Source organism: Oculina patagonica, chromosome 7 (genome assembly GCF_052425735.1).
Source record: "Oculina patagonica isolate OP01 chromosome 7, crgOcupat, whole genome shotgun sequence".
NCBI lineage: Eukaryota > Metazoa > Cnidaria > Anthozoa > Scleractinia > Oculinidae > Oculina > Oculina patagonica.
The window spans coordinates 10,563,209-10,588,118 of NC_135764.1; the positions used below are offsets into that span (position 1 = coordinate 10,563,209).

A 24,910-nucleotide genomic window follows, 5' to 3' on the forward strand; every position below is an offset into this window, starting at 1 on the left:
AAACATCGTCGATACTGTTAAATTAAACAAGTGACATGATACGCCCATATTTACTTTTATGTTATGCAATATCAGACTTACTGACTGTACATGTGCTGGTATATGTGCTGGTAATGAGATTAAAAGATTCCACTATTTTATACGCGTGCAATAATATCTTGGTAAGCTATTTTTTTTCCTAGGTCAATAATCTTTTTAAACCTGACAGCTTTCCATCTGAGTTACAGTCAACATTTTCAGATGATCAATATTTGTTCGCAAATGTACCAATTACCTTAAAGGGCATGAGTCACGGATTTTAGCCATATTTAGGCATCGGAAATGACCATCAATTTCGTTGAAATATAAAAATAACCTGGTAAAACAGTGGAAGAACATTTCAATAACACAGCAAATACAAAAGTAGGAACGGATGGCCAAAAGTAACGAAGATTGAAATGGATTGCAATATGGGTTGTTGAAATATTGTTGGGCTGAACAGTTTTCAAAGTTGGTCTCGTTTGCTTGTAACTTTAAATTATAACGCCCAGGAGACAAATTTGGTTGCAATGAAGCTATGGTTTTGTCATTTCAGTCATTTGGATCCAATGGAGTAATTTCTTTGCAAACATTAAGCTTCATAGCAAGTATTTGGCAAAACTTAAAAATCTAAACTTAACTCAGTCGTGACACAGTCCCTTTAAAGGTTATCATTTGAATTGATAAGTTATGTCAGGACTTGCTTGATGACACCCACGCACAGGCATCGAAATTGTTAACAAGCATTCGAAGCGAAATTGTTTGCCTTGAATATTCAAAAACATGAAAAGATTATAACGTTGAGTTCTCTAAAAATGCAAATTTTGTAGAGACTTGGGTTATAAAAACTGTCAACTGAAATTAGCGAGAGTTTTGTCCTGTCATATTTTCCGAAAGAGATATATGGTGAGCGATTCCGAAATGAGTGGTTCCTCTAAATCTCAAACAACCACGAAAAATAGATATGATAGAGGTGGTAGAGGAAAACATCAAAGTTCACTTGGTCTGGCAAAACGGGGAAACATGTTTCCCCGAAACATTCGTAGCACGCACTTGTTTCCCCGATGTTTCCCAGTTTTGCCACATGGGAAACATTTTGTTTCCAAGAAACAAAATTTGCTTCTGCTACATCGCAAAAACATTTCGTGTTTCCGCGCAGCATGGAAACATGGAAATAAAATATGCTGGAAACAGGTTTCCAGCATATTTCTGGAAACATGTTTCCTCGTTTTGCCGGGCCTTTACCCACAATACTTTGCCAATTTCAACCATTTTTCAGCAAAATTGCACAACTTTTGGACCCTGCCCCGCGTTTCATACTTTAGAATCAGGTGTTTAAAATGTTAAATTTTGCAATACGTTAAAATTACTAACTTATTTGCGGAAGGAATTTTGTGCTTTTAACGGTTGGCCTATAACTAAGAAGGACTTTTAATTAAAGTTCTAAAACACTTTAGCTGCACATGCATACCTCTCAAGACATAATGACCTTAATCACATGAAATCAAACAACAAATCAAAACTCTCTGAAATCTCTGTATTGACTAGTTTAGTCCCTGAACTCTCCCTTCCGCGCGCCCTATATAGGGGTTGAACCCAGGCGCGCAAAGAGAGAGTCCAGGATAACTTGCATGCGCATGCGCTAGTTTTTCCCCCAAAATTGGGGGAAAAAACCATATTTGGCAGCACTTTTAAAAACGCGCGCGCACAGATGACGAGTTCAACTACGCGACCGTGTACTAAAGCAGGGTCGCCGGAATAACCTAAAAAAAGCCAAGCTTTCTAGTCAATGTCTACTAAAAGCTATCGGCCAAAACACAATTCGCTATCCATTTACTATTCCCAGTATTCTGTAGCTGTTTATTGAATTGGTTTTGGATGCAATTTAGCAAAGAATTCTTTTCTTGCATTTATTCGCGCGCTTGGTCGCGTAGTGGAATTCGTCATTTGAGCGAGCATTTTTAACCTAGCGCGCGCGTCCTAAGCAAGTGACGCCACACTCCTCGGTTCTGATTGTTTCGTTCTGAGCATGCGCATGCAAGTTATTCTGGACTCTCTCTTCGCGCGCTTGAGTTCAACCCCTATAAAGGGCGCGCGGAAGGGAGAGTTAAGGAACTAGACTATGTATTGACATAACATTCAAAACGACCCCGGCAACTTTATACTCAGAAGACATTCAAGTGTGGTTGTACTTTAAAGGACGTATTACTGGAAGGACGTATGCGTCTAACATTTGGGTGGTGTATTTTAACATGGGCTTTTTTTTATTGGAGTTGGGGGGCGGGAAGGGAAGGCGCGGTGGCCTTATGGCTGGGCTTTGGATCGAGCAGTCTGGGTTCAAGCCCTGGCCAGGGTCAATGCGTTGTGTTATTGGACAAGGCGCTTTACTATCATAGTGCTTCTCTCCACCCGTGTGTATTAAAATGCACTGGCTGATTAAATGCTCAAGGATAACACTGAGATAGACAAGCACCCTATCTAGTGTAGAGTAAGAATACTACTATTTGATTCATACTACGGAAACCGGGACAAATTTCGGCGGTGTGAGCCGCTTGGTCCGACGCAGATTTTCTTTGTAACTTTCGGTGGAGTGGGGAGGGGGTGAGGGGCTATTACAAACCTTCTACACTAATGCATTTACAAGGCCGTTAACAAGATTGAAAAATTTGGGTACGGCTCGTCCAAAAAATGGTCCGGACCCGAGAAACAAGAAATGACTGGGTCCGGACCGATTTTTTGACGGGCCTGCCTACAAATTTTTCTGTCGTGTAAACTGCCTTTACAGGCGCGTTTACACGACAGAGAAAATTGAGTACGGACCCGTCAAAAAATAAGTCCGGACTTGACCACTTTTGTAGAGAAACAGTCAAATCAAAACGGGGCCATAGGCGGCTATGGCCCCGTTTTGAGTTGACTGTTTCTCTACAAAAGTGGTTAGGTCCGGACCGTTTTTGTGACAGGTCCGTACCCAAATTTCTCTGCCGTGTAAACGCGCCTTGCGTTTATGCGTTTTTGAGGTGAGAGAAGAGGCCTTAAACGATTGTGGTGGTTATCATTCGTCATAATTTTCAGTAAAAACATTTTTTTCTTCAGGTGCTAGGCCCGGTCAGTGCCCTATCACTCCTCCGCCTGTGTTTTGCGTATCAGATGCTGACGAGTGTGAGTTTGATGGTGATTGTTTTCCTGGCAAGAAGTGCTGCAGTAACACGTGCTTCACCAGATGCCTCGATCCCGTGAGACGTCCGGGTTCAAATGCGAGTGAAGTGGGATCACTAACTGCAGAAGGTACGTAAAAAATGTGGCTGATGAATTTTATGACTTTCCAAATTCACCATAAACGTGGACGTCTACAGAAAAGTAAATGTCCCCCAAAAACATGACATCCATTCAAAAAACACAAACACTTGACACAACAACACAAAACTTGGCATCCATATCCACACTGGAAGACCACACAATTATTGGAACGGCCACTAAAGGAGACTTGCCATCTTTCAATTTGAAATTATACATAACATTCTGCCAACAAACTTAACACTTTTAAGAGACGCACTTAAAGATACCGATAAATGTCACCTATTGTCTGAAAGATTATTATTTTTTATTGTTATTAAGATTATTTTTATTGTCAGTAGCGCATTTTTTTCAATTTTATTTTATTTTTTTTTCTGGTCATTAGCAAATCCATTTGTTAATTTAGCTTTATCTAGGATAACAGCTTTTACATGGGAATTCAGTTTCCCCCTGCTGTTATTCTCCCACTATTTTTTTTTATTATTATATATTTTATCTTTTTAGTTGTAAATGTTTATTGTAATGTTTGGGAAATCTTAATAAATAAAGACAAACACTAGCTCATCCTTTTGCTTCCTGTTTAAAAGTTAAGAGCTTTTGGTCTCATTTTACTTATTGGTGGAATTCCAGAAACTCTGAGCCAATAACTCTTGATGAAAACATGATCATATATGGTGTTGCCAATGACTTCTCTCGTCGACTTGGTTTAAACCTCTGCTTGATTATCGCAAAACATTATATTTACACTGCCTCTAGAAATGAAGAAGAGTACTACTGGGAAGCTTTCATGGCCATTCTTGAAAGTAAAATTCAGATAGAGAAGCATAAATCTAAGAAACAGATACAGTTGTAATCCTTAACAATAAATATAGAAATAAATAAATATAGGAATAAACATATATAGAAATAATATATATAACAATAATAACAACAACAACAAAAGTAGGCAGCCAGGTTTCCTGTTCTCTGTTTTGCATTCTTTTTTATTTAGTTATTGCATGCCCTTTGTGTAACGTAAATTATTCTCTGTAAGTAAGCTATGTATTGTAATGTATTGTAAGTCAGTGTTAATCAATAAACTGCATTAAATTAAAAAAAGATTAATACTCTCTTTTCTTTCTGTAAAAATTTATTTTTTAAGAATATCGAGTTATTTGGGAAAATTTTAAGAATATACACGAGGCTGAGATTTTGGAAAGAATTTAATTTTGTGTGGTGAAAATTTGTAAATACATTATTTGTTTTTAACTAAACCGTATAAAATTCTTTTTTTCCCTAAACGGCATAACTAGCCAATAAAAACCTTCACTTGCATAATGTTTGATGCTAATGACAGTTCGATGAACGGTACATGTAATACATATGTATGGTAATAAAACAGCACAAAGAGAAATGTCGTAGGCTATAATCTATGAATATTCACAAGAATATTTCAGCCTAACATGTCAGAAAAAAAAAAAGAACTATCTTCAGCCTGGGTCGGAAAAACAATTTCCTTATAGATAAAAAAAAAAGACTGGGTTAGATTTGACGACTGTTAATGAGGTCAGATGAAAGTTTTCTGGCCAAACGAGAGTTAGGTTTAGAGCTCTTGGTTTTTAGTGTAGTGTTTGAACTACACTTATGCTGTGGTTGTGGGTGAGGTAAAAGTGCTACCGGGATAACGCTAGGTGTGGACTAATGCTCACTGAAGTAGAACAAGCGTGCCATTCATTTCGAAAGATCAGCTTTCAAAAGATCGTATGTAATTATATGCAAGATTCAAATCCTCGCGTTTCCCAGTATGAATTGCAAGAATTTCTTGTCTTTCGCCGCAAAAGAACAGCAAATACATGTCAAAAACTTCGAGTTGCAAGTAAAGTTTATTTGTCAAACATGAAAGCGAAAGTTTTTTAATGTACCACGAGTAATTTAAAAGCAGCATGCTCTTTTCCTAAAACATCAACAATCGGTCACACAAATTGAACATGGAGAAATGTCAAGTATGTCCTTCGTCTGAGAGCGGAATGGTTCGTCACAAGGACTGTTGGCTTGAGTTTTCTCGCCTGCATTGTAGCAGGACTTGTCGCAATATCCTCAATATAGTCCTAAACCGGCCGTTTAGACTGTGTGACGGGGGCTTATGTTTTCAGACCGTGAGGCAATAGATTTGACCGTTTAGCGGTAAATTTTTCGCGTGATGTTAAATATCATGTTCGGCAAGCTGCCACTATTTGTCGGCATGTGTGCATTGCATTGAAGTGTACTGATGATAAAAATAAATCCTGCAATTGGTGATCCAAATTTTAAAGACAGCGATTTTGGTAGCGTTTAAAGTACTGAGAGCAGCTGTTTCCACTGTGCGTGCTAAACTTACAAAGGGCTTTGAATGGCATTTTTTTTTTGTTCTTAAACAATATTCATTTTGGGGCTTTCAAAGGTCGCACGCAATTAATTATACAAGATTCAAATCTAAAACTATAAGAATTGAATGTTTAAAACAGTAAGAGTCAAATCAAAAGTAGCGAGTAAAGTTTATTTGTCAAACACAAAAGCGAATGTTTCTAAATTTACAACCACTGAGTAATTTAATAGCCTGCGAACAACATCCCGTCACGAGTTGTTCATTTTCTCATGTTTTCTCGAGTGAAAAGAAAAAAATCAAATTTCCAGTTCCTCACCCTTTACAGGAACGTAAGATGAGCAGACTTGAGCAGAATTTCGTTGTCCTCGTGGAATTTTGATTTTGAGCAGAAAACTTGATTTCTCATGGGCATACATTGCGCGAGCGTCATTTATCACGTGATGCATTGTCTCTTCATCGGCCATTTTGGAGTTTGTAGAGTAGTTTGTAGTAGTTTTTACGTAGCTCGAGTGGTAGGAAGCGATTCATTGCTAACCTCGCGAGATCGTGATTGATTATCACGAGTATTTAACTGTTCGCATTTTATGTTGAACACTGACAATACAACTTCTAACATTCCTGTGCAACCCATGATTTTTTTCTTACTTGCTTGTTAACAATATTTTATTGTGATTCCAGAAAATCTTTGTACCCACCCCACAGAGGTTCATTGCAAATTCTGATGGGAGAGGGGGGAGGGGGTCTTTATGAAGATAAACCGAAATTTCCAGAGATGTAGGATGTTGGGGTGGGGGGGGGGGGTATTAATAGCACATTTGTATCAAACACTACACTGTCCGTACGGACCGCTCGTTCTCTTTCTGTTTTGGCCCGGTTTAAATGCTCAGCACGCTAAATTTTTACAATCTCTTACCCTAGGAGAAGCGTCAGGAAAATGTCCCTTTACTTCTACCACAAACCGGTGCCATATTGGACTCGGACACACGTGTAACATTGACAAGGAATGTCCGAATGCCACCTACTGTTGTTTTGATGGCTGCAGGAGAAAATGTTTGGATCCTAATGATGAGAGCGCTGGCGCAGGTATTGTCTAGTAGTTGTGTTACAAAGTTGTTATATTCTTTGCTTTAAATGTGGTTTGTCCAGCTATGGGTGCTCCCTGTAAGTAATTTAATTCTAGTGTTACTTTCAACTGCACTTCAAGCAACTCTCACTCTTTTCTTGTGCCGTTAAAAATGTTCATGCCCATCAATAAATGCACGCTGAGCATGGTCAGAAGTCCATAGAAGCCCTCTTCAACGGGCTCCTAGCAGGCACCAATTTTGAGATGGTCAGCGACGAGAGAGCCAATCAGATTCACTATACAAAGCTATACCTATACCTTTTTCTTTGCTTTGCTTTGGTTTTTGATTTCCCTAAGGAAACAAGTTTTTTTTTGCTTTTTCAATGATTTATTTGCTGCTTTAAGCTTTATTTATGTTTTATTTCCATTATCAGTTAGAGATGAGTGCATGTTTGTGTTGTGTTTTGTGCTTTTGTATTTTTCCGACACTAATATTGTAATTATTTTATGTAATTTAGCTTCCTAGCCTTGTTAACTCCTATGTGGTTATAGGAAGCCAACACCCTTTTAACTTTAATTTCTCTTGTCTGTGAACTTATTCTTTTTTATGTATATATGTTTTGTTTGTCTCTTGTTTGTACTTTTCAATACTTTTAGGACAAGACAAAACTGGCACGTGCCCCACGCTTGTGCCACCGGAATGTGTGGTTTCAGAGTTGGATGAGTGCTTTTTTGACGGGGACTGTGTCGGGGACCGGAAGTGCTGTTCCAATGGCTGTTACAGAGTTTGTGCGTCTCCTTCACTGGGTGCGGCGGCCGCGGCAGGTAAATTGACGCATTTTATTTTCCCTCGGAGAATCTTAACGTTTCTCAAGACAATGTCAAGGGAAATTATCAAGATTCGTGGGAAAACTAACTTATTCCAGGCCAGCCATTAATATTGCTGGTTTAGAAAAAAAAAATAAAACTGTATGGAGAATGTGTAAGTTTTTTCTGTTTTTTTTTTTTAATAACAAAAATAAGCGAAAAATCGACCGACGTTTCGCTGTCATCGCGGCACCATTATAAAGTAGAAAACATGTGCGAAAAGAAATTAATTTATACTAAAAGTGGAGGTGCGAAAATGAATAAATTAATTAAGATCAATTGTATTTCCAAATGCAATCTTATAAGAATTTTTTTTTTCAGTTTGAGATGTATAAGATAAGGTAAAAAATGAATGGTGGGCACTAAACCTTTTAATTCAAAATGGCGTACATAACTGAACTGAAAAGGCTTGTAGAGTGAAACATAGTTTGTTTTAAGACGCTGACCTAGATTTTCCAAATTCCCCTTTGAACAACTCTATCTAGCAATGTCCTAGTCTCTTACGAAACCGTCATTTGGGTCGCCACGAAACGCTTTTCACCAACAAATTTCATCAACTCTTGCGTGACTACCAACATAACGAGATATCAACAGTGTTAATCCTTGTTGTTTCTTGACAGTCAAATGTCCTGAGCCTGTACTGTTTCGCTGTTCCCGATCAATGAAGCATCAGTGCGATGATTCAAGTGACTGCTTCACCGGTACAAACTGTTGTTTCGATGGCTGTCGACGAAGATGTGTTTCTTCAACGAGTGAACCAGGTATTTGTCTTATACCAGTAAATTTCTTGATTATTTTTGGACTGTACTGAAAACGATTGACTGGAAAAAAGCAATCCAGCAACAAAGCTCTGTCGTTTGCTCAAAAAACTTGTGAAACGTTTTTTAACCAATCGGAGTAAACTTGTTGTTCTTGAGGGCTCGTATCGAGGTTAAAGGAACATGTTCATTTATTTCAAGGGAACAAGAGATTTCGTTGAATTATTCTGAGGGAACAAAGGCACTTTGTATGGAAAATCTGTATTCCAAAAATTATTGTCTCAGTTGGTTTGTAACACACTCGAATTTGCACATGATTGTTTATGTTGACATGTTGATGATAGTCTTGCAGGTGATTCATTTCGTACTTGTATCTGTCATTTTCACAACACATGAGGGAAATAAAGTTTTTATCCGATATTCGGGCTTTGCCACGTCCTTAGCAAGAATATTCCACTAATAGGCCATTTCCGAGTTACCCTTTGCCTCTATTTCAAAACGAGTCTACGTGCAAAACCATTAAAATGAAAATGAGTTTGATTTGCATGAAAATGGACCTGTAGGTAAAACTCATTTTCATATGAATGGTTTCGCACCTAAACTCGTTTTGAAACAGAGGCAAATGGTAACTCGGAAATGGCCTATTTTCTTTTGGTGTTGATGGTCTTGCGTTCGTATTACTTAGCGTAATTTCATCAACATCTTGATATAACTTATCACATTTTTAGAAGATACTTGTCCTAAACCAGCTGAGAACTTGATCTGCCCGGTTGGACTCAGAAACATGTGTGTGGACAACGAATCGTGTCGACCGGGGACTGTCTGTTGTAACGATGGATGTAGGAAGCGCTGCAGGGACCCGTCCTATTTTGACAGTGGGGGCGCAACAGAAAGTAAGATAAACCGTTATAGCTTTGTTAAGCCCCCGAAGGGCTTGTTTTATTGTTCATAAATTGTCGTGGTATACTATGTGGTGGGGGGACGGGGGTGTTAATAAGGTGCGGTAAGCTCAAGCTCCTTTCGATGTATAGTGTTATCATTTTAACCGTTGTGATATTTAACTATGTTTTTGCAAGTACAGTTTGCGAAATTTACCACGACAGACAGCTTATCAACTTCGAGTCTGGTTAACCAAACAAATTACTAATAACCGTTAATTTTAAACAAAGCAGTGGAGGATTTATTTTATTATTGATCTCTCTTTTTGTCTGTTCGTTTCAAGCAATGCTATAACTCTCTGCTCGTCTCATAAATCTATGTTTTGGGGTGTTTTGTAAATTTCTTGGTTAATTTGGGGGATGTTTTGGATGAAACAGTCCTTCTCAAAGGATTTGTAAAATTCAGAGAACTAAGAGATATTGAGGTTTCAATGTAGTTTTAAAATTATAATTTGAAGTTAAACTTTGATAGATGGACACCAAAAACAATCCCCTGACAACCTGGGGTGCTCTTGCGTGGGGGTCAACTGTCTGGCGGTGTTCCAAAAATAATATTTCTTTTTTCTGTTTTTTCTTAAAACCTCTTTAAATTTCATTCAATTTCACGTTTATTCCCGTATTGACCTTGAATTCAGGTAAACCTCGACCAGGTACTTGTCCATCTCTTACACCGCCATCTGAGTTCTGCCCGTCTGATTTTGACGAATGTAAGTATGACTGGGATTGCGAGCCAACAGCGAAGAAATGCTGTTCAAACGGCTGCTACAAGGTCTGTGCAGAACCTGCTGTTGGCGAAGTTCGAGGTAAGTGTAGTACGCGTGTCAACCTCGTACCCAGGGCCTTACCAGCGTTCAAACCAAATACGGCGGTTCTCCAGGCGAGCCGCCATTTTGGATCTGATCATTGAGAAAGGTCGTAGAACGATGATACACATATAATGTGGAAAGAAACTAATATGAATAACAATAACAATTTACAACATTAATCTCTCTTTTTAAATGTCTGGTATTATTCCTTTCATTTACCAGAGTGAAATATTTTCGTTGATTTTTAAAAAGACAAAACGCTTTCATATGTATGTTGAATAGCTTTTCTGGCATTACGAATTGTGCAACTGAATTATGCTTGGCGTTTCATATCAGAAGTTGGTTCCCTATAAGCAGTACTTATACAGTTTTGTATTCTATACAATAATGTTGTTATTTTTCTTTAAAATGATAAGGACCTTTTTCTTCTTGTCTTTTCTCGTGCCAGATAAATGTCCAGCTCCCAAAGAGCCCAAGCGATGTCACGTGACTCTTAGGAATCAGTGCTTCAATCACTCGGAGTGCAGCCACATCTCAGGTGGACTTTGTTGTTATGACGGCTGTCGCAGAAGGTGCGCTTCTCTAGACGGCTTTCCAAGCAGGATACAGAGTAAGAAATCCTCAAATGCTAGGGGTTGCCGTTTTTAGATATAAAGGGGGCGTTAGACCTAAATGCTATGTTGTTTAGACGTTTCAGGTCTATTCCTCGTTTTCTCCTTGAGGTTTCATGTATTCTAAAAATACCATAATAGGCTTGTAGTCTATAGTACAGGTCCTGTCTGTCTGCCTGTCTCTGTTTATTCGACGGACTGACTGAGTGAAAAAAATGAGTGACTGACTGACTGGTTTTCTCACTGTCTGATATTCAGGTCCAAGGGCTACGTTTTTGTTAGCGTGTCTGCTATCTGTTATTTTGTGTGTCAGTCTCACACGTTATATCTTTCGGACATATTTACGACTGACTGACTGACCGACCGACCGACCGACCGAGCGACCGACCGACCGACTGACTGGCTGTCTATCTGTCTGTCTGATGGACTGACCGGTTGTCCGTTTTTCAGATCCAAGGCCTGGTCAGTGTCCACGCCTGCTCGCCCCTGAAATCTGCATCGCGCATTACGACGAATGTGAAAATGATGCAGACTGCTACCCTGCCAAGAAGTGCTGCAGTAATGGTTGCTTCAACAGATGCGTGAATCCAAGTTTTGGAGAAACTGCTTCCAGTAAGTGCAGTCTTCTTAAATTAATAATCTCCATGTAAATTTTTCATCGTGCTTAGGAGTTACTGGACTATCAATACTGGAGGACCACAGAGATCTCATAATATGGTAACAGTTTCAGTACAGCTAACAAAAACCAACCAAAACTTTAACTCTCTATCTGACTCCGCCAGAGAAAAATGGATTTGAAGTTATCTACATTTCAGTTAAAACGGACGTTTCACGCCAGTTTAAAACAAAATGGCGCGCGTTTGACTTAAAGGGTTTGACTTAAATTTTCTCGAGAATGCTTTAGAGGTTAATCACGGGGTCACTGAAAGAAATGAATTTCAGTGCGATGTTTCAAATAGTATATATGTAAAAGGTTACCGTACTATGAGTAGGTTTTTGGTACTTAATTTTTGCACTCATTGCTCGAACTTTCAGCGGAATCCGTCTTAATATGTAGTTTACTTATTACTAATCGTAAACCAATACTAGTATCGCTTACGTTTGACTACAAATTTAACATTTCTGAACGAATTTGAGCCAAAAATGGAATTTGTTAGTGGCGCGAAGATAAACTATTTGGCAAAACACGGACAAATCGCGTTTTTTTTCGATAACTGAGGTCAAAAACTATTTTCTAAAGATACACTGAAGATAATTCGTCGTGGGGGATAGTGTTTCAGTGTTCTATAAAGTTGTTGAATTGTTATTTCATTTATTTGTTGTTGTTGAAATGGTCTGTTTAGTTCCACTTTTGACTGAGTAATAGCTTGACCGTGTACAAAAGTTCCTTTTTGAAATGCATGTCCCAGTAAGCATTGCGCCCAGCCTGATCTTAAGTTGTTTGCGTCATGGCGGTTTGCATGTGACAGTCCATCACAAAATGTCAGTGAAGCATAATTAAACTAATTAACATGAAAAAAGAAACACTACAAGAGGCAAATGAATCATAGAATGAATTTTATTGACCTGGCCTGTTTGTTATTTTCGATACAAATTTGCTATATAACATGATGAACACATAGCTAGATATTGAGTAGAACTTGGTTCTTCTTCATCTGAAATAAAATCTTGACCTGTTTTTTAACGGGGGGGACGGGGGTGGGGGAGACGGAGGGGGCTCTACTGTAAGGTCCTAGGCTTTTTTTTACCCACCGCCCCTCCGGTGGGCTTATATTTGAAAGGAGGTTTGCGTTACAAAAATATATGGATTTACATTTGGAAGGGATTGAGCGACTAAAACTGTTAAGGTGCATACAAGTATTACCACATGGTAAAACTCTCTAAACAAAAAAACGATATAAAGCCCTACAGTCTTTAAATGAACATAACGGGTCTGAGCATACTCTTACAACATAAAATACAAAGCAAGCACTGCAATATTTGACTCATACAAAATATAAATAGACACGAAATATAAATAGACATGGTATTGTATTCTGGAAAGCTTATAATCGGATTGATTTTTTGTGCCTGAAATTTGGGGGGTTAGAATTAAACGGGGTATTTCGGGGGGGGGGGGAGTATACTCAATAACCTGTTTAATATCAAATGGCGAAAGAAATGTAGGTAGAAAACTAATGAACATAAAGTATATCCTGGAATAACACTCTGATTCAAAATCAACCAAAAAACATTACAAATTTTGTTAAAAAGAAAACAAAGGATAATTCTGATTGCGAACATTACTGAGGGTGGTTAAGGGGGGGGGGGGGGGGTTCTAGATGACGTTTACGCAAAATAAAATGGCCATTTCACGAAACCGAGATAAAAGGTGTTAAATTACCATTGGAATAGAGTGACCTGGGCCCAGAGTGAAACAGTCACGGTCATGCACTGGTCAAGCACTGGTCTTGTTTATAAGCACTAACTGGATGGGGTTTTTTTAAAGGAAGAAAAAATCGCGGTTTACAGTAACATTTCGCGAGATAAAACAATAGTAATTTCTCATGAAAAAAGTCGGTTCACCGTTTACGGCTATGTGACCAAATCACGTTTCACGAGGAAAAAATGGTCATTTCACAATTCACGGGGAAAAAGGGGGCCTATCTCGGATTAAGAAAAAAACATTTACCACCCTCATGACTTGGGTACTTAGTAAAAACTGCACTGCAAAAGACTTAAATTTTTTACGAGATTTGAGCAATTTTAATAATATAGATACAATTTATGGCGCGAGCCCTTTTCACCAGTGGGTGTTGCCGTTACTACGGAACACGCGCGGAGCACCGCTCGGACGGCACCCGCACAAGCTTCCATCCCAGGCATGCTGCTGGAACTCAGGCCTCACGGAGGACTCCCGGTATGTCAAGGGCGGGGGATTGGGGTAGAGAAGCACTGGTGATGGTGGCATTCCAGGCTCCGGATGAGGTCCACCTGCCATCTTGAATTCTTTACGCCATTTAAATCGCCTGTTTTTGAACCAGGTCTACGAGACAAATAAACAGGAATTAACATAAAATCCATGCAATATGTAGTAAATCAAAATATTCAGAATCTTCTGATTTTGTGTTTGTTTAGTACATTCTTAGTTAAAAAACAACATAAATAGGTTTAGTTACATGAGAGTTGGTATAAAAACCACTTATCAAACTGCATGAAGATTAAAACATGGTCAGAAGGAAATTAAACCCAGTGACTAGAACAACGGTTTCATTTTTTTATGTAAGTGTAGCAAAACATAATACATACATTTTTAAGTAAAGAAAGCAGTATAGCATATCACCTGCACAATAGTCGGACATAGTCCAAGTCTGTAGGCCAGGGCGTCTCGCTCCTTGCCCGTTAAATACAAAGATGAAAGGAACGAGTTCTCAAGGGCAACTTTCTGATAAATTGTAAATCGCGTGCGTGCGATCTTTGGCTTGTCAACGGCAGGCGTTGTGTCCTGAGACTGTGATAACAATTGCCCTGGAGTAAAACAACATCGATTATTAAAAACTAGCCATGGTATACACCCTTTTAATAGGTCGAGACGCCATTTTGAATATTTAACTTTCCGCGAATGACGTCGTTAATGAAATATTCATTTGTGCCTCGAAGTATTAAGATAAAGTATCTACATTGTAATAGGCCGAGGTGTCATTTTGAATATTTTATTAATAACGTCATTTGCGGAAAAATAAAAATTCAAAATGGCCCCTTGACTTATTAAAATGGTGTATAAAGCAAATCCTGAGTTTAGATTGGTTTACACGCCATACGATCACTATCGCTGTCCCGTATAAGTTCTTCGATTTCTTCATATGTTTTTGATTTGAAAGCGTTTTTTTGTGGCCATGACCTGAAAATTGTTCTGATTTTTGAATTTTTATTCAGCATCAGAGTCCACGACGCACTCTCAAAGTTTCCGCATGACGCAAGTCATGACGTAATCACGTGCAAGTCCAAGGTTCATGTCGTTCTTGCACGTGATCACGTTATGACTTGACCACGTGCAAGTCCAAGGTTTAAACTATTATCGCCCTTGGAAGTTATTGAGTTTTGTTCGCGGGGGTTATATAGTTTTGATGCGCGTCATGTGTTATTTCTCGTCCAATAGAACATTGCATTTTAGCCAGGGGGTAAAATAATGGAATTTGTTGTTTTCGGACGCCGTCAAAGTAACACACAGCGAAAAAACATCGAAACATCATCGCTTTCCAAGAAAAAGTTTTTTTGACCGACCTGGAATAAAGATTTTCATTTTTGTTTAACGCTGGCAACTATTTCTGTGATGGAATTCTGAGTGTATGTTGATTATCCAGAAACTGATTTTCTTGGCTTATTGTGCCATGCATAGGAATTAACAGGAACAATGATTAAGTCTGATAATTTGGTTTGCTTTACCAAACTGCGACTCATTTCAGAAAGTGTAGCTGATTTCCCAAACAAAAACTTGATAGACTAAACGTTAAAATGATGTCATTTTTGAGTGTGTTTTTCAATTTAAATAACAAAGATGGCTGTATAAATGTGCCAAAACATTTTTAGTGACAGTTTCATTTTTTCGCGTCAGTTTAAATCTGATCATCGATAATACGGTCTAACTAATTAAAAAGCAAACTTTTGGATATTACTCGCTATAACTCTACTCTCTTTTAACTAAAATTTAAGGAGAAATCACTGAATTTTAATTTTTTGAATAACACCAAAGCATAGTGTTGCGTAATCACAACAAATATGTTAGCTGATTTTCGCTGCAAATACGTTTTGGTGAATGGACAGTGTTGATACCTTTTGCATAACAGTCTGCAAAATCTTGGCAAAAAAACGATGATTAACACTTTGATGCATTTGAAGACTGAATACGCTTCTGCCGGAGCAAAATTAATTGGAACGCACATCGTAAAGAACGCCGTCCATGTTTCGCTATGATATTACGCTGTTTGTTTTCAGTGTCCGAGTGAAATCTGAACATTTACTTACCCTCCTCTAACAATGTATTTGCCGCAGTTGCAGGCATCGGATTTTCGGCACTCGAGAAAAGAGATTCTTCATCGGGGGACAGGTCAAATTTCATGTCAGGATATTTGGCCGTCATACTCGCGTTCTCGCGTTGAAGATAATTCACCAAAACTGAATCTGCTTTTAAGGAGCGTCTAATTTACAGTTAGGTTGAAAAGGTGCTACCGGCTTGTCGTTCATTGGTCAAATCAGCGCTGACGTAAGAAATATGAGAATGTTTACGTTCTTACGTCATCTTGAAATACGGCCAAATAACTCAGCGAGTTTAAAATTCTAAATAAAAATCCTTTAAAATCAGTCATTCTCTACTGAATCAGTACCAATCATTGAAACGTAGAATTTTTTGGGGAGCTCTTCTACTTTGATGGAATGTAAGCTTTATGGTAACAACAAACAGGCCTTGTTATTCATTGGCCAGTTTATCAATGACGTAAGAAATGTAAGAATGTTTATGCTCTTACGTAAATAAGGGTATTATGGAATCCCATCAAAGTTTCGCAATGACGGAAGCAAACCAAACAGGTTATTTTCCAGTGTGAAACTAGTTTTATGTCATGAGCTTTGCTATTGTTGTTGTTTTTGACTTATTAATTAAACTTATTATCTAGATATTACGTCGGCTGAATGTTAAAATATAGCAGTCAAATTAAAAAATAAATCTTTGCTATTCACTTTATTATAAGGGAGTTTAACAACGACGACGACGCCGAGGATAACGTCGATAAAATAATGAAAACGATAACCTACAATCCCTGCCAAAAGTCCTTGGAACACATCGAAATATACCGCCCAGTCACAAAGTATTTGCTAGTGAGAAGCGGTTTGCAATTTCCCTTCCTCCCCTCCCTCCCAACACAATGTTGAAATATTGCTGGTTTAACATCATCATTGCCCTGGGGGGTGAGGAGGGGGAGGCGAAGCTAAAGATCGTTTTTAAGCAAAAACATAAAGCGTCTCAAGTCTTTTGGCCGGGACTGTATACTCATTCCGCTTGTTTGTTACTGTTACGTCCCTAAGTCATAATTGTGAAGGTGATTAATTCGGTTGTTAAAAACTGAAAATATTCTTTATGTATTAGTTACTTTAGATCCAGCAAGCAAGTGTCGTAACACTACGCCTTTGGATAAATGTCACGTGGAACTCGGGCACATGTGTAATGATGACGTGGAGTGTGAGAATGGCACGTACTGTTGTTTCACTGGCTGCAGGAGGCAGTGCTGGGATCCTGAAGACAGTTCTTCAGCGAAACTAAGTAAGGGGATACGTTATAAAAACTGAATCCACCAGGAAGTCAAGTAATATTTATTTTATTTGGACAAAAATCGAGTACCAGAATAATTTAAATCCTATTGCGTTACTTATTTCCTACTCTTAATAAAAGGTACAGATGTAAGTAATTACCTGTTATAACGTTAACACCAACAACAATTTCTTATCAGACACTAAAATATAAATTTCACAGTTCAAAAAGCTATATGCAAAATCTCAAGTGTAGCCAATTTGTAAAATTGTCTTTAAGCGATTCAGTGGAACTTCGAAATTTGTTTTCGATGTTTGGTTTGATAAGATACTTGAAGCAGTAACAGAAAAGCTTGCAAGAAGGTGTAAATTGTTTTGGTAGCTAATTTTGTCCAATAACTACTCGAAGTACGGGAAGGAACCTAACTGAAAAGGGCTGTGCGAACCAGGACACGATTTTGTTCTCCCATTTGAGTCGGAGGAACTATTACCTGTTGGCGACAACATCTTGTCTTCTCGATCATAAGGTATCTTCGTTGCCAAGCAACATGATGGATTCTCGTTGCTAAGCAACATGAGATTTGCTCGTTGCGCCATGTTGGTGTGACTGTTATCAAAATACTAGTGAGTGTGCTAGTTTTCGTTTAGAAAATAACATTCTACCGACTACCTTCTGAAATAACAACGGACGAGTTTAATTATCAGAAAAATTCGTGGAATACCCAAACAAAGAGTTTTTTTTTAAAAAAAAGTTAAAACATTTTTCTTAGATTCGTGTTGTTTCTTCCATCAGGAACGAACGCAAAATGACGTAAAATCTTTTAAGAATTCTAACGATTTTAAAGCTTCATTAGCTAACATTAAAACGTTAACTGTTAAGTTATAAAAATACCATCATGATTCTTCAACTAAAAGCCCCTTTATATGAATATAACGGAGTGCTAATAAATTCATTTTATAAAAATTAAATTAAAGATAAGACAGGGTCGTGCCCAGTCCTCCCTGCTCCTCCGGCATGTGCGTCCGTGGACGAGTGCTATATGGACAACGACTGTGTCAAAGACAAGAAATGTTGCTCCAATGGATGCTACAAGATCTGTGTCTCTCCGAAAGAAAGTGGAGCTGCTGCAGGTAGGTTACTGGCAGGTGGGGTCATGTTACTTATTTTGAAATTGCGTTGTGGTTTTGTAAGAAGGCCCAAATGAAATTGTTATAACCCCCAAACCGAAATGCAGGCTTTTTTTTATTGGACAAAACGTATCACGTGACGCCCGTCAAAATTTTCTAGGGAGAACAAAACTCACTAGCTCCCTATGGGGACAAAAGGTTAAAGCTTGGACTAAATCAGGACGTGCAGCTCAAAACACGGTATGAAAGCGAAGAAATTCGAAGTTGTGGACAAACGCTAAGAATTTATTCACTGTTTTGTTCGTACTATAATCGGGAGTCAACAGTTGAAATATAAAGAATATATCTCAATGCAAATTTGAAAGCTGAACGTATCGCACAGTGATGCGAGGAACATTAAGGGTCAAGGGGAAACAAAACTGAAGTCTGTTACCCTTGGGGACAGTCATTGAGTACTTTTTATCTTCTACAACTGATGATGTCATTCCCTTTCAGTTTTACTTTCTGGGAATTGGTGTACAGTCAACGATAGTTGATCACATGCCCTCCTCATAGTTTGAGTGATCTGGGGTCCTAAACCTACTTTAGTCTTCTGCTTGATCTTCTGCAAAGGCAGACGCTTTTCCAAGGTCGGCGGATAGTTGTTCTCCAGTAGTATTTCATTGTTAACATGTTCTAAAGTAAACTTCCCGAAGTCCCGAAGAGTGTCCATCAGTATGCTCGTGGTAGCCTTTAAGAGTTGAAAATCGTTGTTTTAGTACACTCAGAGTGTTTCATTTCAATCGTTTTACAGTTACAGAATTTTTAATTGTTCCTCTACGTAGTAAAAACGCCCCCACCTTTTAAATTCCTTTTTTAACTACTGATCTAACGAGTGTCCCCATCACCTCTACATGGCCATATTGGCTAACGCGGAATTGAAAGGTGACCCTGCCTTATAGTAGAAACTTTTATTCTTAGGCCACTTTAACCTTAGTAAATAAAATACAAGACACACTGCGGTGACAAACATGACAAAGTAATGCATGTCTAGATAACGGTCGTTCTGAAGATGTACGTTGAAGCATACGAAACGTTAAGTTTTTTAAATCAATTTTTTTTTCTGACATTCGTTGTTTTGACATATTTGTCACCGCAGTGTGTTTTTCATTTTGACCTCACCACGCCTTGTTTCTTAAAATCATCAATTGCATTCTCCAATATTAGATTTAGGCCCCGTCCACACTGCCCCGGGTAAATTTGAAAACGCATCTTTTTTTCTCCGGTTACGCCAACCGTCCACACTCAGCTGAAACGGCGTTTTCGGTTACCGAAAACGGAGCTTTTCAAAAACGCTCACCAATGAGCGTTTGGACTTGGAGCGTGAAATAGTGTATTTTTATATTTTATTGTAAATAATTTTAGAGGGCCACTTTTTTGTTAGTATTTTTTATGTTATTTTAGTGCTACCCTCGTTAAATAAAGACTTTACTTTTACTTTTACTTACTAATGAAGCGTATCGTTTTCAAATTTACCCGGGTTAATGTGGACGGAAAACATTTTACTCGGCGTTTTCAAATTTCTCCGTTTTCAAATTTACCCGGGTCAGTGTGGACGGGGCCTTATACTTTGTTTGTTTCTTTGTTTGTTTGTTGCTTCGTAGTAAAGTGTCCTGCTCCGAAGGATTACCACTGTACCACTTCTCTGAAGCCTTTGTGTACCAACGATTGCCCGCGGGACGGAGAAATTTGCTGCTTTGATGGCTGCCGTAGGAAATGTATTGGTTACAAGAGCTCTTCAATAACAGGTTTGTGTAACTCTGTTTTGCTAAAACTCGCGTGCCTAAATCACCTTTTGTCTTTTAACTTGTCAAGCAAAATGAGCAAGTAACTGTACATGTAAATTGGCATGCCTGTGTTTTCACCTGACTCATCCCCAGTCGCCTTTTAGGCGCTGCAAGACGCGAAGTCCTTCTCATGATTCCCTCCTAGACTCGCAACGGACTCAAAAGTCGACTGGGGACAAGTCAGGGGTTTGACTCTCCGTCACTTTTCCCAAAAAATAATCGAGCCAATTACAATTCGTAAAATTACTAGATAGGTTTCTAACATGTGACGTATCATAGGAAAAATAAAAAGTAATTCCCCAAAGCACTATCATGTCAAATGAGATTTCTTCTTAGTCCAGGATTATAATTGGTAACCACTGAAGTCGTTTGTATGATCCTACCAGCCCAAAAAATGGTACTCAGCTTTGCCGTTTGCTGCAATCGTGACGAAGAGAGTAACCTACGTTCGGCAAGTTCCCAAGTTAAACATTAGGGACGAACTATTATTTTTTTGGAGGCGGGGGGGGGGGGGGGGGGATGAAAAATATTAAAAAGAATGCAATTTAGTTTATGCAGAGGTGCAAAAAAAAAAAAAGTTTGCAGAGGAACATTTTTCATCCCCCCCCCACCCCCCCTCCAAGAAAATAATGGTCCGTCCCTTACTTTCGGGAAGACGTGACACGTGTGTGTAGACCTTTGTAGTTTGTATGTATGTGCAGTCTCTTGAGAAGCCACGCAACGATGTGTGTGGCAAAAGAAAAATTTACGCGATTGAATGCTCTCTTTTGTTCTTTTTGCAATATGCATGCGACAAATTACAACCAACTGGAAATTACATGTATGTGCATTCTCCGACGGATTCAATATAAATTTCTCACAAAACAGGCGGCAGACAAAAATTGTTTTTTGTGGTTAGGTATCAGATATCCACATACCGGGGGTTCAATAGCCACGCGATTTTCGATCACCGGTTTGTGATAGTGGGTAGTTGTCTCTCGAAATGGCTTCTCTGTTTATTTATCTGCTGGCCATTTCGGCGCTGGGAGTTACCTTTGTAAAAGGAAATGGAAAACGAAACAATACCTATGGTAGGTTGGAAATGGTTTAGGAATTTTTTTCGCTTTTTCAAAGCTATTTAATTTCGTTCATGCTTGCTGATATGATAATCAATGAAAGAAGCTTTATTTGTTTGTCAATACAGATGCCGCTCATCTGGATTTGCTCAGCAAAGCGAGAGTCTAGGAAAAGATAGTTATAACCACTCGTTTTTAGTATCTTAGGATTACACGGCGAAAATTTCCCAATAATCCTGGACCATCTTGCACCCGGGCTGCAAAGGAATCTTTTCAAAATAATGAGTGTTTGATAAGTGTTCCCGTCATGAGGTCATGGTGCGGACAGCTATGTAACGCAAGGGTCGCCAAATGATGACAATGATCATCGTGTCTTGCAGAAATGCATTTGCTTTACCATGCTTCAGAAAGCTTTCGTAATTGATTTAAATATTAAAAGTATTTGCAAGTCGTTTCACACGCCTGTACGATGAACCTTCACGATCAGTAGGAAACCGAAACTACAGCACAAAACGTTTTCGCGCTCGCATAACTTTATCCAGCTGCTTTATCCAGGTCGGAAATAATTTTACTGCAGCCAAACTTTCCGCTTTAAGAATTTAAGACGGAATCCACTAGTAATAGTCGAGTAATATTTATTAAAGTTGGACAAAAATCAAGTACCAGAATAATTTTAATCCTATTGCGTTATTTCTTAGCCTTAATAAAAGGTAAAGATGTAAGTAATTATCTGTGATAACACCAACAACAATTTCGTATCAGAGTCTGAGAAAATGAATTTCAAAGTTCACAAGCTATAGGCAAAATCTCACGTGTAGCCATTTTGTAAATTCGTCTTTAAGCGATTCAGTGGAATTCAGTGGAACTTCGAAATTTGTTTTCGATGTCTGGTGTTGTTAGAAAAGATTTCTTTTGATAAGATATTTGAAGCAGTAACAAAAAAGATTGCAATTAGGTGGAAATAATTTTGGTACAACAGTTTCTTATCAGAGTCTGAGAAAATGATGTTCAAAGTTCACAAGCTATGGGCAAAAGCTCACATCTTTTAAGCGATTCATGGGAATTCAGTGGAACTTCGAAATTTGTTTTCAATGTTTGGTGTTGTTAGAAAAGATTTCTTCGATAAGATATTTGAAGCAGTAACACAAAAGCTTGCAATGAGGTGTAAATAGTTTTGGTACATAATTTTGTCCAATAACTACTCGAAGTCCTGGCGGATTTCCTCTTAAACATTTTTGAAGGAGCAAAATCAATCAGATTTCATTGAACACCAAGGCTTTCAAATGAGTTATCAAAAATAAAAGGTTCTTTTATATTTAGAAAGAATTCTTTACTGAGGAATTCCCACGGCAAAACCGGAAATGGCATGGGATATCAATCATCCAACATGGCGAGGCGGCGGCGACGGAGAGTTGTGGTTAAAATTAGGACTTTTAAATAATTATGTCAGCATAATAACAACTACATTATCATACGTAAGCATCAATTATGCCCTAAAATATTGTCATTATGCTTATACCGGTATCCTCAACGATAAAACCTCGATATAAATGTCATTACCTTAAACAAAATTATGCGGCGTCAGATTTTTTAAAAACTGTTTTCATGATTTGTATTTTCACTGGTAAATGATTTTCAGAAGAAAAAAAAGGAAAAGTTTGTCTGTCTATTGGAAAAAGACTTTGCTTTCAATTGCTCCTGCGTATGACGTGTTTCCAGTACTCTCTGACGGTGACGTAACACGGGTCGAGTAGACTGGAAGAGTGGTCGGATATCAGTGATCAGCTGAGGCATTTTTTACGCAAAAGCCGTTCCCGATAGAAGGATAATTCTTACTCGCAGCTTAAAAGACTACCGGGTATTTTAAAACATAAGAGTGTCAAAAAGGTGAAAAAGGCTGATGCAGCTCCTTTATTGCCTACCTCACTCCCTCCCTTACTCTCTGCCTCCCTCCCTCTTGCAGTCGCTCACTCCCTCCCCCAACCTCTCTCCTTCGCTGACTCACCCACTCCCACTCCTCCCTTACTCTCTGCCTCCCTCCCTCTTGCAGTCGCTCACTCCCTCCCCCAACCTCTCTCCTTCGCTGACTCACCCACTCCCACTCCTCCCTTACTCTCTGCCTCCCTCCCTCTTGCAGTCGCTCACTCCATCTCCCAACCCCTCTCCTTCGCTGACTCACCCACTCCCACTCCTCCCTTACTCTCTCCCTCCCTCCTAGCTCCTTCCTCGCTCTCACAATGTTTTCGTTGTTCTTGTTGTTTAACAGAGGGAGTAACGATAACCTGCAGGAAAAGTGAAATGCAAATCGACGTGGAGAGGGGGGTGTTAAACGGCTTTACACCCATACATCTCCGCCTTGACAACCGCTCGTGTATAGCAACAGCAAATGAGACTCATTTTAGCCTTGTCGCGCCCCTGATGGGTTGCGGAACGGTCACCAGTCACACGAACGAGGCGGTTGTCTATAGCAACCACGTGGAAGAGGACGCAGTCGATATGGAGGGTGTGATAACAAGAATGCCAGAACTTTCCATTCCTTTCAGTTGTTACTACACCAAGGAAGGCGTGACGTCAACATTCGGGATTATTCCTAGAAAGGTGAATGAATAGGAATGAATAGTAATAGGAATGAATGATATGATCTTCGAAGTGTGTAGTGACGTTTTAGTGCTACGGTTTTACCCGAACAGGTTGTGAGAGTAAATTAAAGAATTGGATCTCGTCTTCAATCTGATTGGCTGAGAGAATCGACAAACAATCGTGAATTTAACGCAAAGAGAAATAAAAACGCACTACTGTAGGTTGTGCGTTTTTAGGAAAAAGGTAAAAGTAGATCTGACCAAAAAATGTATGAGTTTTAATCTTTTTCAGTTTCGACCAGTTTCTTCTTTGTGGTAATTTCTCACCGATTATTTAGAGATTGCATAGTTTTTTGTAATCGTAGAACTGGTTAGTTGGAAAGGTGTTTTGCACCTGTCCGTAAGCCAAAGTCTTGGAATAGCAGGATATGCAGGTCGTGAGGCATAAAAAGTTATATCATAAGATTTTTTTTAAAGGTCTAATGATATTACTTTTTAAAAGGACAATTAAAAGTAACCTTTTAGTGATAACTTTGGGTTTCGCCTGCAAACAAGTAAGGCTACGGTCACCATGATGTTGTTTCGATACGAAAAGATCCCTGATGGCAGCAGGGCACATCCAGCCTAACTATTGAGTTAAATCCCTCCCCCCCCCCCCCCTTTAAAAAAAGACAGAGTAACACTATCTCACGGGCGAAATCGCCCAACGTCAACGCTTTCGAAGTGTTGTGTGGCACAAGTGTTTATAAAAGTCAATAGCAAACATGAACGTAAATCTTTTGATAATTGTGACTGTCAACCTCTTCCAGGTTAAGATGACTATGGACGGCGGTAAAATAAAAACCGAGTTCACGCTTGAAATTTCTGTATTTAAAGACGAGGATTACTTGCTTCCTTACGGCATCAGAGATTTCCCGCTCAAGGTGTCGTTAAGCAAGCCTCTCTACGTTCAGGTATTAAAACAAGTTCGAAAACAAATTTCTCCTTACTGACTAACAGACATTTATTTTATTGTTAGTTCTGAGAATTAAGTGTTGCATCGACACAAATTTTTTTAGTTGATGATTTCCTTTATTCTTGTTAACTGTCTGGTTAACAACGCATTGATACTGTAAGTGCAAAAACGAACTTTGACCGCTTTCCAATTTTGTAAAGTTTTGAGCGCCGGTATGCTCGTGGTATGGTTCACGATACAACACATTTTTTTTAGAACACTCCCCAGTGGGGCCTTTCAGTATTAGTTATCTAGTATCTAGAACATAAGAATATAAAACAAATATCAATACAATTATGATAAGTTAAAAACTCATTAATAATTCATAAAGAAAATACAAAAGAAAT

General features: G+C 38.7%; 1 protein-coding gene across 2 annotated transcripts in view; it reads left to right on the top strand.

The window, feature by feature from the left end:
• The window catches only part of LOC144660683 (uncharacterized), a 56,146-nt gene that overhangs the window by 27,101 nt on the left and 4,135 nt on the right, over positions 1-24,910 (top strand). Inside the window, exons 6-18 of one of the 2 annotated variants that reach the window (XM_078521386.1) lie at positions 3,112-3,303; positions 6,575-6,739; positions 7,377-7,544; positions 8,207-8,347; positions 9,073-9,237; positions 9,918-10,085; positions 10,537-10,698; positions 11,150-11,311; positions 16,821-16,994; positions 17,957-18,112; positions 19,753-19,896; positions 23,257-23,588; positions 24,379-24,522. In XM_078521386.1, the coding sequence (XP_078377512.1) occupies positions 3,112-3,303; positions 6,575-6,739; positions 7,377-7,544; positions 8,207-8,347; positions 9,073-9,237; positions 9,918-10,085; positions 10,537-10,698; positions 11,150-11,311; positions 16,821-16,994; positions 17,957-18,112; positions 19,753-19,896; positions 23,257-23,588; positions 24,379-24,522 (2,273 nt within the window). The remainder of the gene's footprint in view (positions 1-3,111; positions 3,304-6,574; positions 6,740-7,376; positions 7,545-8,206; positions 8,348-9,072; positions 9,238-9,917; positions 10,086-10,536; positions 10,699-11,149; positions 11,312-16,820; positions 16,995-17,956; positions 18,113-19,752; positions 19,897-23,256; positions 23,589-24,378; positions 24,523-24,910) is intronic. The other variant, XM_078521387.1, reaches the window with a different exon arrangement.